This window comes from Phyllopteryx taeniolatus, chromosome 5 (assembly GCF_024500385.1).
Source record: "Phyllopteryx taeniolatus isolate TA_2022b chromosome 5, UOR_Ptae_1.2, whole genome shotgun sequence".
NCBI classification, from domain to species: Eukaryota; Metazoa; Chordata; class Actinopteri; order Syngnathiformes; family Syngnathidae; genus Phyllopteryx; species Phyllopteryx taeniolatus.
Window position 1 is genome coordinate 21,709,023 of NC_084506.1, and position 13,118 is coordinate 21,722,140.

Genomic DNA, 13,118 nt, shown 5'->3' on the forward strand with positions numbered 1-13,118 from the left:
GAAAATACAATGAACCTATATATCCACCTGTTGTCATTTATACAACAGAATAATAGCTTTGTGATCAACTCAACAGGCCCAGATTTCAAATTTGTCAGTAAATTGAGACAAGATCATTTGTGACGTTTTCATATATGGTAAACCGTGAGATTTTTCTCATCTAAAATATGTGCCTTGGCTCAATAAAGGTTTGGAAATACTGTGCTAGACAAATGGGCCATGCTAAATTGCGAAAGTTGTTAGATTCTTCTGGAGCCATTGAAACACAAAATTATAAATCTCCCCTGATCATGACAAAAGTATTGGGCATGAATGGAAAGAAGAGATTTAAACTGGCGGGTGTTCACGTCTTTTCTTTGTCTTCCTACAACAAGTCCTGAGGTTCAGGTCTAAGGCGGTGCGGGGACATGGGTCATGCTTTTGGCTCGGAGGTGTCTGTGTGGACTTGAAGGGGGCTAGAGGGCCAGGAAGATTACAGCCGTAGCCTCTATGGTGCTGATTTACTAAGAAACCAAATATCGGGTGCTAAATTGCGTGTTCACTCAGATTTCGCGCACTGTTGGTAGACGTGTTAATTGTTTGACGTGTTTTGTTTCTGGCATTTCAAAAATGTTCACAAGAGCTACAATAATCCGATCTCCCTGTTGCCTCTGCTTTTGCCTGCATTTCCTCCTCCCCACAATAACGCAATAATCATTACGCACAACGGTGCCGTTTGCACCTGCTTTTCAGACAGGTATTTAAAGAGGCAAAATGAATCAGTGCAATCATTCTTGGTTAATCACATTGCACATACTAAGTTAATCTATTTACATATATTCCTCGCAAAATGCCAAAATGAACTGCGTGGTAATTTTGCATGTCCGGTTATGCCTTATCTTGTCCAATTAAACACTGTTGGGGAGGCGTGACCAGAAAACGTGTCACCTTTGCCCTCAACTGGATACAACCATTATTACCATGGCGAAACCAAGTTGTTATCAAACAATGGATCGCTGAAGCAATGTTGTGGAAAAAAGAAAAAAGAGGGGGGGCGAAAAAACGTGCGATGTCACCGGGTGCTCGGGAGATGACGATTTGGGCAATCCATTCAGGGCTTGCTTGTGGTATATTCACATACTTTTAATGTGATACGGCCTCTGCAAGCAGGCAACAAAACGTTATGTAGCCTAGCAAGCTAGTGCTAGCACTAACGTTTGTATGTAAACATGCTGCCGTTCTGTCGAATCATGCTCTAAGGCTTCGGTAAACATTGGTTTGTGCGTGTGAATAAATGTTGACACCGGCGACCAATTATGTTGACAACGGCAAGCGCGGGAGGCAAAACGCTGGTCACGATACACAATCCCATTGGTCGACGTCAAGGTGTGCTGTCAGAGAGTTGTCATCGATATGTCATACTACACGGAAGATCCATCCATCCATACATCCATTTTCTGTACCGCTTATCATCACTAGGGTCACGGGCGTGTTGGAGCCTATCCCAGCTATCTTCGGGTGAGAGGTGGGGTACACCCTGAACAGGTCGCCAGCCAGTCACAGGGCACATACAAATAAAACAACCATTCGAACTCACATTCACACCTACGAGCAATTTAGAGTCTTCAATCAACTTACCATGCATGTTTTGGGGATGTGAGAGGAAACCGGAGTACCCGGAGAAAACCCACGCAGACACGAGGAGAACATACAAACTCCACACAGGCGGGGCCGGGATTTGAACCCCGGTCCTCAGAACTGTAAGGCAGATGTGCTAACCAGTCGTTCACCGTGCCGCCTACACGGAAGATATCCCAAAAAATCAAACATGCTAAACTTTTCATTTTGATGTCGGAGGACTATCGTAGGGTCAAATTGTTGATCGACAAATAAAAAGTTTTGTCGTTCCCGACAAAAGATTTCAGGCTACGATAGCTAATCGGGCCAATATAAAATCCTGTAGTCTGATCTAGGCACAAGTAGATCAGCTTCCAAATCAGAGCAATCAAGTTTGTGTCCGTTTTTGCACACACAAATGTTTAGTAAATCAGGCCCTATGTGTCGAGAAGCCTGTGGTGGGGATTGAAGGCAGCAGGTAAAAGCTTCACAAGCCCAACTCTAGCTTCATTTTTTGGCCAAAGCCTTCTCAGCTCAACTGTTACGTTGTCAACCTCAGTTGTTTGTAATGTCGGGTTACGAAACAACCCGCGTCGGGTAATTGGGGTACCGAGCTGCGGCATGTATTCCATACATTGTTTCTACACAGTTTAGTTGAAATGGGGCACTCTGTCTCCCCTACCCCTCTCTCTCCCTCATCAAGCCCCCCTCATAGGGTGCTGCAATGAGTAATGCGGTCACATGACCTCTTGGTGTCGTGTCTGTCATCTGGCTCACTGGGCCGTGCATTAATGAGGGCATCCCATCACTTGTTGCCTATAAATACCGCCGCCACCCTCTCTCTATTAAGCCCCACACCCCAACCCTCCTCTATCTTCTCTTCATCTTCACAGCCCCCTTCAAAAGTATACGGCCTGTGGGTCTGTTTTGATCTTGTTTTTTGTTTTTTTTTGCGTGTACGTGCATGTGGTGGTCCTCTTTACATATGAGTGTGTGTGTGAATGTGTGGAGTTAAAGGGCCAGCAAGCATGCTCAATAGTGGCCTGTCAAGCCAAAGCCAGGGTCTGCTCAGCCCCTGCATCCACATGACGGCCCTTTTGAAGGTCCCGCTTCTGATCACGTAGCCGCACAGTGGGTGGCGGAGGCAGACAGTGGCACTTGATATACGAGTCATGTTTTGTCGTCCGAAAGGCCCTTGAATAGCTCAAGCTAGACTGTTTGAATGTTTCTATTTATCCGTCGTATAGCACTCCCAGAGCCTCTTGATGGGTGCTCAATTGGGTGACGACTAAAACGGGGAGTCGTTGTATATTTCCAGAGCATTCCGTCGGGGGGAAGAATGACAACCTGCTTTTGTTTGACCAATTAGAGTGAGACAGCCTTCTTGACGAGCGAAGCCAAGCCAGAGTGAACTCTGTTGGCGTAAGAAGCAGCGAGTGGTCCGAGCCTCCTGGCAGCATGACACACTGTGGTGGAACGGCGTGTGTCTTCTGTAAATTGGAATTGAGGCGGTGCTATCAGTTTCTCTGAATAGGATGTTTCTTTTACGACCAATAATCAGTCTTGTATTTATGTATTTATGGTTTTGAAATCATAACACTGGGTTTAAAAAAAATTGTAAGTTGTCTGTTTTTTTTAAACTGGTTAAGGACAGGGGGGCACGGTGGCCGACTGGTTAGAGCGTCAGCCTCACAGTTCTGAGGACCCGGGTTCAATCCCCGGCCGCGCCTGTGTGGAGTTTGCATGTTCTCCCCGTGCCTGCGTGGGTTTTCTCCGGGCACTCCGGTTTCCTCCCACGTGCATGAATTGGAGACTCTTAATTGCCCATCGGTGTGACTGTGAGTGCGAATGGTTGTTTGTTTGTATGTGCCCTGCGATTGGCTGGCAACCAGTTCAGGGTGTACCCCGCCTCCTGCCAGATGACAGCTGGGATAGGCTCCAGCACGCCCGCGGCCCTAGTGAGGAGAAGCGGCTCAGAAAATGGATGGATGGATGGTTAAGGACAATTTTGCACCGCTGAATCCGAAAGTGACATCCGCACTAAAAGTTGAGCGCATGAGCTCCACCAGCTCCTTTAGTGACATACAGTACTAATGTACATCAGTCAGACTCCTATCCGTGCTGGTCAATGTGTCGCTAACGAACCGGTGGAAATCTTCCAGTTGCTGCCTCTCTGCTCGTTCATCTGCCATTTTATCATCCTCCATTTGGACCAGGCTGTGGTATTCCACTCGGGTCATCTGCATGTAGTCCTGGGAGCGCCATGAGCTGTGCAGTTCCTTCAACGTGTCGGGTGTTAGTCAAAGCGGTGTGTCTCACTGGCGATGACATATATCTGTACGGAAGTTAATTTCAGATTTAAACTGTCCTATATTTTCCAAATGGATTCCTATGGCATCCTCAAGTCTCAGGAAAACTCCATGTTCCATGAGGATGTAGTTAGGAGTGAGCTTCTTATGTTCTTAAGAACATGAAAAAAGAGATGCCTTTGCATTGCACACTACCTTTGCATTACGTCAACATCATATAAGTTAAGACTGTTGATTTTACATTTTACTCTAAGCAGTAACTAACTTATTTTTACATTTTTATGACAGTTAGGAAAGAGACCTGTAGCTGCGACATGAGCAGCCAACCCATTAAGACCTCGTTGCTGGTCGTTAACATTACCAATGACTGTTTACTACAAACAGCCATAACTTATTTTTACACTTGGATGGCCGTTAAGAATGTTAAAATGTCCTCGGTTCACAACTGAGTTAGTACTTCCAATCTCAGGAAATGGTAGCAAAACCAGCTAAATGGATTAAAAAACTTTGAATTTGAGATCGGTTTTCCTGCATTTTCAGGCTCCAGAACGATGTTTCATTTAAACGGCATTGTTTTTCAGTTAAAAGAGTGCCAATATCTAAAACCACAAAAGGTTCTCTCAGGTGATGGTTGCTATCTGCTGCGCTTTCTCATCTTTTGTGTCCACATCCTTTCATTACAGTGCAAGGAGGAGATGTCTTACGTGGACAATTTATGCACCAAATGCCTGCAAAATAAGTATAAAGCCTTTCTTTATCGTGTCACACCTTCAGGTAAATTTTTTAGCAGTGCAATAAAGCAGAACGCCTTATTGAAAATCTACAGTGGTCGTCCGTGTCTTGACAAGTGACTCCAGATGCTTTTTTTCTCTGTGTTGTCAACGTGCATTGTTACTCACACAAGGTTTTTTGGTTGTGGGGCGTACAAGTTGCAAATCCCTCCGTGCTCCTGTTCTGAACTCAGAACGCCATGAGATAAAGACGGTGCGACATGAAAGGCGATGCCTTGTCGCAAAGGGCCAAATGAAAGAGTGGAGGGCTTTTCAAATCAATCGCCCACCTTCTCATTCCTTCGGTGATGTATGGCTTAGGTGCACAAATGGGGTGCTCTGTGCAACAGTTTCCTGTCAATTACAGGGCGTGAGCGTCCAAAGCAGCCAGCCGAGGAGCTCCGTGCAGCTGCTGCCGTCCTCAGACACCGTTCCCGATGTCCTTGAGTTAGGCTCCACTCCTGTGGCCGCACAGGTTACTTGGTTCGACTTCATTCAGTATATTTACAGTGAGAGCAAAGGCGGCATGCATGCGTTTCACAGCTGGATACAAACATACCCATAATCGGGCCAAATTTTATCTTTTTTTTTTTCCCTCATCCGATCAAAGTCACCAATGGCCCGATTATTGGATGTCTCTTGGAGTTTATCCTGTGGTGTAGGGTGTGTCAAGAGAGGTTTTTATTCCCTGATCAATCGTAAATGTTAAACTGTTCAGTATTTATGATCGCAAATGTGAGTTGGGCCGGGCCACGGGCGCGGTGATTGTGATGTGAAACCTGAACAATAGGCAATTAGAAAGTGACCTGAAGCTCGCTTAATTAATCAATATTCAATCAATGAATATTTTATTTATATAGAACGCGAGGTATCTTCTACAGTCAACCCCTGCCTATTTGTGGTTTGCTTTTCACAAAGTCACCTATTTTTTCATTATTTTTATGGAACTTATCCTCAGCTATTTGCTGGAAACTCATCTTTTCTGAATTTTCACACTATGGCTATAATGCTGGTGCCAAAGCCCTGTTTAATAGGAAAGTATTAATTGGTGTCAAGGAAGTATGTTGGAGTAATACATCTCGACTGAGACACTAACATCTTTGTATGTCATGGAGAAGCTAAGTTAAGCCTGGGTTATGTGTGGAAGTTACGAAAGTCTTCCATCTGCATGGGCAGTTCCGTTGCATTTCTTCAATTGTTATTTACTTGTATTTTTTATGGTAATTGTTGAATAAGAGTTTCTGTTAGTGTTTTGAGATCATAGTTTTTGGTATATTTACGGTGTTATTAATATTGGTTTAGTATATAGTAACATAGTTTCATTATTATTATTTGTGGCAAGGATCGTTCCAGATCCCCTGCTAATAACGGAGGTTTACTCTATGCTATACACATTGCTGTGAACAGTAGTGGAGTGAGGACTTCACACATAGATGTACAACTGGTTGGGTTGAGTGTTTTTATAATGCCTCCGACAAGTCACACACCACAATAAAAAATAGTTTTCCACGGCAATCAAGTTATCCGATTAGCTAACAGTTAGCCAAGCGTCTCTACTTCTTATTCTGCTACTACTCTCACTTATTCTATGTATTTTCTGGAAGTCCGGATGCCTTCTCGCACCATGCTCCTTCTCATAGTTATGTGTGTGGTTGTCAATTTGAATACACTATGAGAGCAGTAAGCACACACGTCTATTTTTTGTTCAAGTGTAGGGTCGCTCACATTTTGAAAATCGGTTAAGATGTTAAAAATCTGTATGTGTGTACCAGACTTTACACAGGGCATGCTTAAAGGGCCAGCCGTGTGGTGGATGTGTGCACATGTTGTTGGCCAGTCAATGTGTGTTTTCCTAATTTGAAACATACTCTCGTCACAGCTGGACAGGCTCCTCTCACAAGACCTTCAAACGTCTCACCGGATTCCCAAGTTTTGACAACCTTTCTAGGAAAAGTCAACTCGATACACGCCTTTCACCTCAGCATTCCCCCTCTACTGATAGCTAATTGGAATTGAGTGTGCCCAAATCCTCCCCCATGAGAAGCCGGGGGTCCAATCAATCACTTTCGCTGAACACACAATGCAGTCTTTATGAAAACTTGGTGCAGCATCACCGGCTTATCAAGGCTAAATACTGACAACTACAGTAAATTTGATCCTCTGAAGTCAAATTCCCCAGAGTAGTATTCAAGCCCAAATTTCATGGAAAATAGGCCTCTTAAGTCAGAGTTCTGCCACCCTGCATGATGTCACAACGAGTTTAGCAAATATGAAAGATAGGGCAGGGGGGAAAAAATTCAAATAATTTACCAAATCGACATCAAAAGTAGGTGAACACAAAATGTCTGTCTCGAAGCTCCCCCGCCAAAAATAAATTCTGCCCAGAATGATGTTTACGCCATGTTTCACACTGACATTTATTGCAGATGGACGCAGTGTTGGGCCAAAAATGATAAAGGAGCGTTTGTAAGTGATTTTTAATGTACATATTACAGTATGTAAAGTATGAGTGAGCTGAATGGTAGTCCAATGGTAATCGCTAGCATGCTAATTCTAATGCTTGCAATTGTTAACCATTTAGCATTAGCATTTTGCTGTCTCAAATTCTGTACACCAAATTTATACCATACACTCATTACCAGCATATGCAGTTTAAGGATTGAAGTCCATCCCTCATAAATGAGAATAAAATGTATGCGTATTCCAAGTGTGGGAAACACACAAACAAGCCAAGCGGAGAGGGGCCAGATTGTGTTTGTGTGCAGGTCGTTCGCCTCTCGTGATAACTGTGCATTTACAGTATATTGCAGATTAGCCGTCGCCCCGGAGATTACTTTGCATCAGAGCCTCCCGTGGGCTCTTCCCCCCCCCCTTCCATATTAATCACGGAAGCAACTCTCATCCAAAGCCAAGGATTGATTGTATTGCAGTGTGTTGGGAGGCCGGCCAGTGGAAATTATATCGGCCACAGTAGATTTCTCATCTGGAAGGAGTAACGGCTAGGAACTTGAGTTTCTCGTCTTATCACAACTTTTGGGATTCCTTATCATGGTGCTGCTGGATGGCGGGCTCTTTGTGCAGACAGACGGCATCATGTCCCGCATTCGTCCAGTGAACAGAACCCGTCACATATGCAACTTAGCAAAAGAATGGGGTTCGGTTACGCACCAAAGAGAGCTGTTATTACTTCTTGCTATAGGTGGGCTCACATGCTTGATAGCAAACACATTGGTTCTTTAGTCCCTCTTGGTCCTCTGTTGGGAATAGGCTTGCAAAATTTTCAAAGTTGGAAACTTTCTAAGGGAATTAATGGGACTTTATGTCAATTGACTGGAATAAACCAGTAATTTATACAATTGAAGAGTCGCTCTTCACTAATTTACTGCTGTGGATGTTTTTATTCGTCAACTGGAATCTGAATGTTTACTCCCACCAACGAAAAGAACTGGTCTCCAGCCAATCACAGGGCACATATGAAGTAAACAAAGAACCGTTTGCGCTCACATTCACAACTACTGGTCATTTAGAGTCTTCAATTAACCTAACATACATGTTTTTGGGATGTGGGAGGAAACCGGAGTACCCGGAGAAAACCCACGCAGGCATAGAGAGAACATGCAAACTCCAACACAGGCAAGGCCACATTTGAACACGGGTCCTCAGAACTGTGAGGCAGATGTGTTAACCAGTCGCCCACCATGCCGCCCCTCAGTTTAATATGTGTAAATAAATAATTTTGCCATCAAAAGCCCTTTTTCAGTCTTGTTTTTGTTGTTTTATAGTTTAAGGTGTCATAAAAGCAAGCATTGGTAAGAGACTGGTGTTTTTGGTAGAACCAACCCATGTTCCACTGCTGATTACAAAAGAACAAAAAGAAACTAGAAATTAACTTTTTTTGGCTGGTGAAAGAAGAGCGTCAACTCTTTCTATGGTACGTTCGGTGCTTATATTGTCACAGTACACAGTATTATGTGGGTCATCAGTCAAAATGCTCTAAAACGGCTGGCAGTGAATTAGATAATAGGAAATTTAAATGGAGGTGGGGAAACTAGTTAAGCATAATCTTGACTAAAACAACTAGATTTCATGCAAGTACAGTTGAATAAGTACAGCCCAATACCTGAAAGGGTTTACCAAAACTGCAGAGGCTAGATTTGCACATCCATTTTCTACACTGCTTATCCTCACTAGGGTTGCGGGTATGCTGGAGCCTATCCCAGCTCACTGCGGGCGGGTGGCGGGAGATTTGAACATCTTAAGGAAAGATACTTTTTCATTTAACATTATAAGTGAGATTTATTTTTGGATGGGAGTATGCATTTCTATTATTTTTTGAAAGAGTTGGGGTTCTTACTGAAAAATATCCCCCCCTTTGCAGCCCAATTGGGGAGCTTTTCCATTCACAATCCAGGTAGGTAGCTTCCTTAGTATGTTCTTCTTCTCTGTCTCACCCTCTTAATGTTTTGGAGGGGACCTTTTATGGAAAATTGACCATTTTATCGCTTGTATAGAAGTACTTGGGTCTCTAGAGTTCCTGCCCACCCATCAAGTGTGAAATTAGACAATTAACTAAATCTTATGTTATCTGCCTAATCCTGAAACTGTTTTTGTGAGTGAGCCGTTATCCATTTACACCCCACTGTTATGTAACGGCCAGGCTAATAACATAATACCCCCTGTCTGGCCAATAATAATGGCTAATATCTGATTAAATTCCAGTGGAAGTCCACTGTATATTTTAGTTTAGGCAGACATCATCATTTCTGTGTGTGTCCTCCCTTTAAATAGTTACAAGAATTGGATACATTCCCCAAGGGCAAACAGGAATTTAGGGTTTCTTTTCAAACACAGTTTGATGTAAACAGAGAATTTTGAAGTCAAAGAGGATCACCTCTCCCAGGTGTACGTGTACTACATCTCAATGCCGCTGTCTCTTAACGGAATATGCACGTGTTTTTGTGATTATATTCTTGCAGTACTGCAGGCACGGGATGTGTGTCAACAAGGAACTGCACTTACAGCCTGTCCACGGGGAATGGGGTGCCTGGGGGCCCTACAGCGTTTGCTCCAGGTCCTGCGGCGGAGGGACACGGAGCACCACCAGAGACTGCAACAAGCCAGAGTAAGAACTTGTAAAGAATGTAACATTGTTAGACCATGACTGGAAGTTCTAGCCGTATGAAACAGGAGTGGAATCAAAACTCAAATGTTGGTTGAGACCAACAGACAAGATCAGTACAAGGGCTTTCTGTCATCTTTTGCTCCTGGGTTTCATTCTAGGCCTAGGAATGGCGGTAAGTTCTGCGTGGGACGACGGATGAAGTTCCGCTCCTGCAACACTGAGCCCTGTCCGCGAGGACGAAAAGACTTTCGAGAAGATCAGTGCTCTCAGTTCGACGGCAAGCACTTCAACATCAACGGTCTACCTCCAACCGTCCGCTGGGTTCCCAAATACAGCGGCAGTAAGTCAACGTAATATTCGGAAGACTTTTAGGACCTTCTTACAGCCTGATTGTGGTCGTCTTTCAAATTTGGGGATGCATTTGTATGTTTTTTGAGTCCAAAAGACAAGTCTGAATTCTTGGGCGTTAACCTTTGGCTTGTTAAGGTAGTATATCTGTTTTGTATGCACAATGATGTCTATAGATATCTCAGATGTTCTTATTCGTGTCTCAAGTCAATCATTGTGGACTTGAGCCACTTCAATGTACGGTAGATGGTTAAGGTTGGTTAAGATCCAAGACTGTGAAAACTTGTCTTTCTAAAGCTACAACATTGAACAAGTTCTTGGTTACATATTCTGGTCATTTTTTCATATACATTAAAGTATCACTCAAAAGTGAAGAGTAAACCCCTCATGTTTGATATATTCTATTACTGTATGTCTTTTAATCAGACAAGACTGAAGAAATTACACTTTCCCACAATCTAAAGTAGTCCGCGTAGAGCTTGTCTAAGTGACTCATTAGGTCTCAGATGTAAATGGGAGCAGGTGTGGTAAATTTAGTGTTATGATTCTCAAACTCTCTCGTACTGGTCACTGGAAGTTCAATATGGCACCTCATGGCAACTGCAATGAGGATCCAAAAAAAATCAATTGTTGCGCTACATAAAGATGCATTTGGCTACAAGAAGATTGCATACCGATTCTTTTCAACCCACAAAACCGGGTACTTTTTAGTACCTGTTAGCCGAGGTTCCATGTGTGCCAAGCACTAAATATACCATACAGCTGATGTAAACCATTGGCGGGTCGCTTGTTGGTAGAGAAGTTTTGCCATTTGTTTAACTTTTGAACGTAACCTGCTTCTTTGCAGTGTCCACTTTGTTGCATTTTAGTTGCTGCACTCCGTCTCCTCTCTAATAAACTGTCTCCTATTGAAAGTAATGATTTTTTTCTGTTTAGTACAATTGAACGATCGCTGCAAGCTCTTCTGCCGTGTTGCCGGGACGACGGCGTATTACCAGCTGAAGGACCGCGTCATTGACGGCACACCGTGTGGCACGGACACCTACGACATTTGCGTTCAAGGCCTCTGCAGGGTCCGTCGGTTTGCTCGCCCAACCCCTGCTCACAATATCAATATGCTGTAAGACTAGTCAGTATCAGCACAATACAAACTTTTCGTCTCCAGCAAGCGGGCTGCGATCACGTCCTGAACTCAAAGGCCAGGAATGACAAGTGTGGCGTGTGTGGGGGAGATAACTCCTCATGCAAAACCCAGGCAGGGACGTTCAACGATGCTCAGTACGGTGAGTCACGTTCCTCAATGTCCCTAACAGTTGTTGCAGCTTACAACGAGGCACTCTAAAGCTGCTACACCAGCACGAAGCCCCAGTCCACATGCTCCCCCCTTCCTCCCTTCCTCCTTTCGCTGCATGATGTGCATGCACTCAGAGCCAACAATGAGGCACTCTAAAGCAGCAATGCCACTGGACTAGCCAATGGGAAAATCTATTTTTGGGGTGTAGGCCTAGCTAGGAAGCTAACGGCACTTCGCAATAACCACTGATGAGAACAAAGATGGTGAAGTTCTTAAATAGTGGAGGAGGGGGAACTCATGCCCAAGCCGAAGTTGTCATTCGGCACCGTTTTTTAAAATACTTTTTAATGCTATATCTCCACGACTGAGTACTGCATTATTTTCCATCTTTGCACAATTTTCAGCAATTATCTTCAAACGTTTTTGGAATGTGGGAGGAAGTCGGCATACCCGGAGAAAACCAACACACGCACAGAGAGAATTCCACACAGAAAGGCTTGAGCTGAAATTTGAAACATCCATTTGAATGTAAAAAAAAAATACAAGTGGAAAATGGAATGGAAATGTACTTCTGACTTCATTTCATTCTTATTTAGTGGAAGTTTCCCCAAATGTTTTAAGGTGAAGACCCAGCATAGGCCTACATCCAATCTTACAGGGTTCGTACTTGGCTCATGCCCTTGATAGAGTAGTTTTTCGTATCTCCTTTGACAAACAAGCACACACATGGCAATGAAAACCGTCTTGACTGAGCTAACGGCGTACTGATGTCATGTCTGTTGTCGTTTAAATGCTTTCAGAGATTGTTCAGAAAGATTTGTCGGGCCTCAGCCAAATTTAGGGACCGATCATTGTCTAAAGCTGTCAAATGTTCGTTTGACAGTCCTGACCTCACCATTTTTAAACAAACCGATGTGATGCGGAGGTTCATGTAGGGACAAATTCTGATTGTGTCCAATCTAAGCTTCATCAGGTTTGTTCTTCTTTTCTTTCTTCTTTTGTTTAGTAGGGCATGCATGGTTTTGTATCTCTGTACCCAAGAATACAATGTGCTGATGGGTCTGGATTTGTTGTTTGTATGAGAGTGTGAATGGTTGTTTGACTGTATGTGCCCTGCAATTGACTGGCAGTCAACTGGATACATCCACTCCAGGATGTATCCCGTCTCTCACTTAAAGTCAAATGGGATCAGCTCCAGCTCACCCGCAACCTTAATGAGGACAAGAGGTATAGAAAATGGATGTCTGGTGCATTTATGACTTAATGATCATTGTCATTAAGTCTAATAAAAATTCTGCATGGGAAGCTCCAGGGATAAATACGTAAGAGGTGCTCATTTGTTTTGTTAAGGTGAGGCTGGCATGACTTGTGTGGATGATAGCTGGATGATGTGCAAACCAAGTGCTGCCCCCCTGTGGCTGGAGGTGTTAGGGAAGGCACGCCAACACTTTTTCCCCTCTGCTCTCATTTTGGAACGGAATGCAAAACAGTAGGCACCATGGTGGACTAGTATGTGACTCACAGTCAAGAGGTTCTGGGTACAAAACTCAGCTTGGGCCCTCCCTTGGATTTCTGCTCCTGCAACCGGCAATTAACTCTCGTTTTTTTATGTGATACTTATCTTAATAATTTCGTTTCATCCGCCAAATTATAATAATGGATATTAAATTACGGAAATA

General features: G+C 43.7%; 1 protein-coding gene across 2 annotated transcripts in view; it reads left to right on the forward strand.

Annotated features, from left to right (window-relative positions):
- LOC133478113 (A disintegrin and metalloproteinase with thrombospondin motifs 20) overlaps positions 1-13,118 on the forward strand; it is a 125,797-nt gene that overhangs the window by 50,681 nt on the left and 61,998 nt on the right. For both annotated transcript variants that reach the window (XM_061773735.1, XM_061773736.1), the window contains exons 12-15: positions 9,652-9,797; positions 9,956-10,137; positions 11,082-11,218; positions 11,311-11,428. In XM_061773735.1, the coding sequence (XP_061629719.1) occupies positions 9,652-9,797; positions 9,956-10,137; positions 11,082-11,218; positions 11,311-11,428 (583 nt within the window). The remainder of the gene's footprint in view (positions 1-9,651; positions 9,798-9,955; positions 10,138-11,081; positions 11,219-11,310; positions 11,429-13,118) is intronic.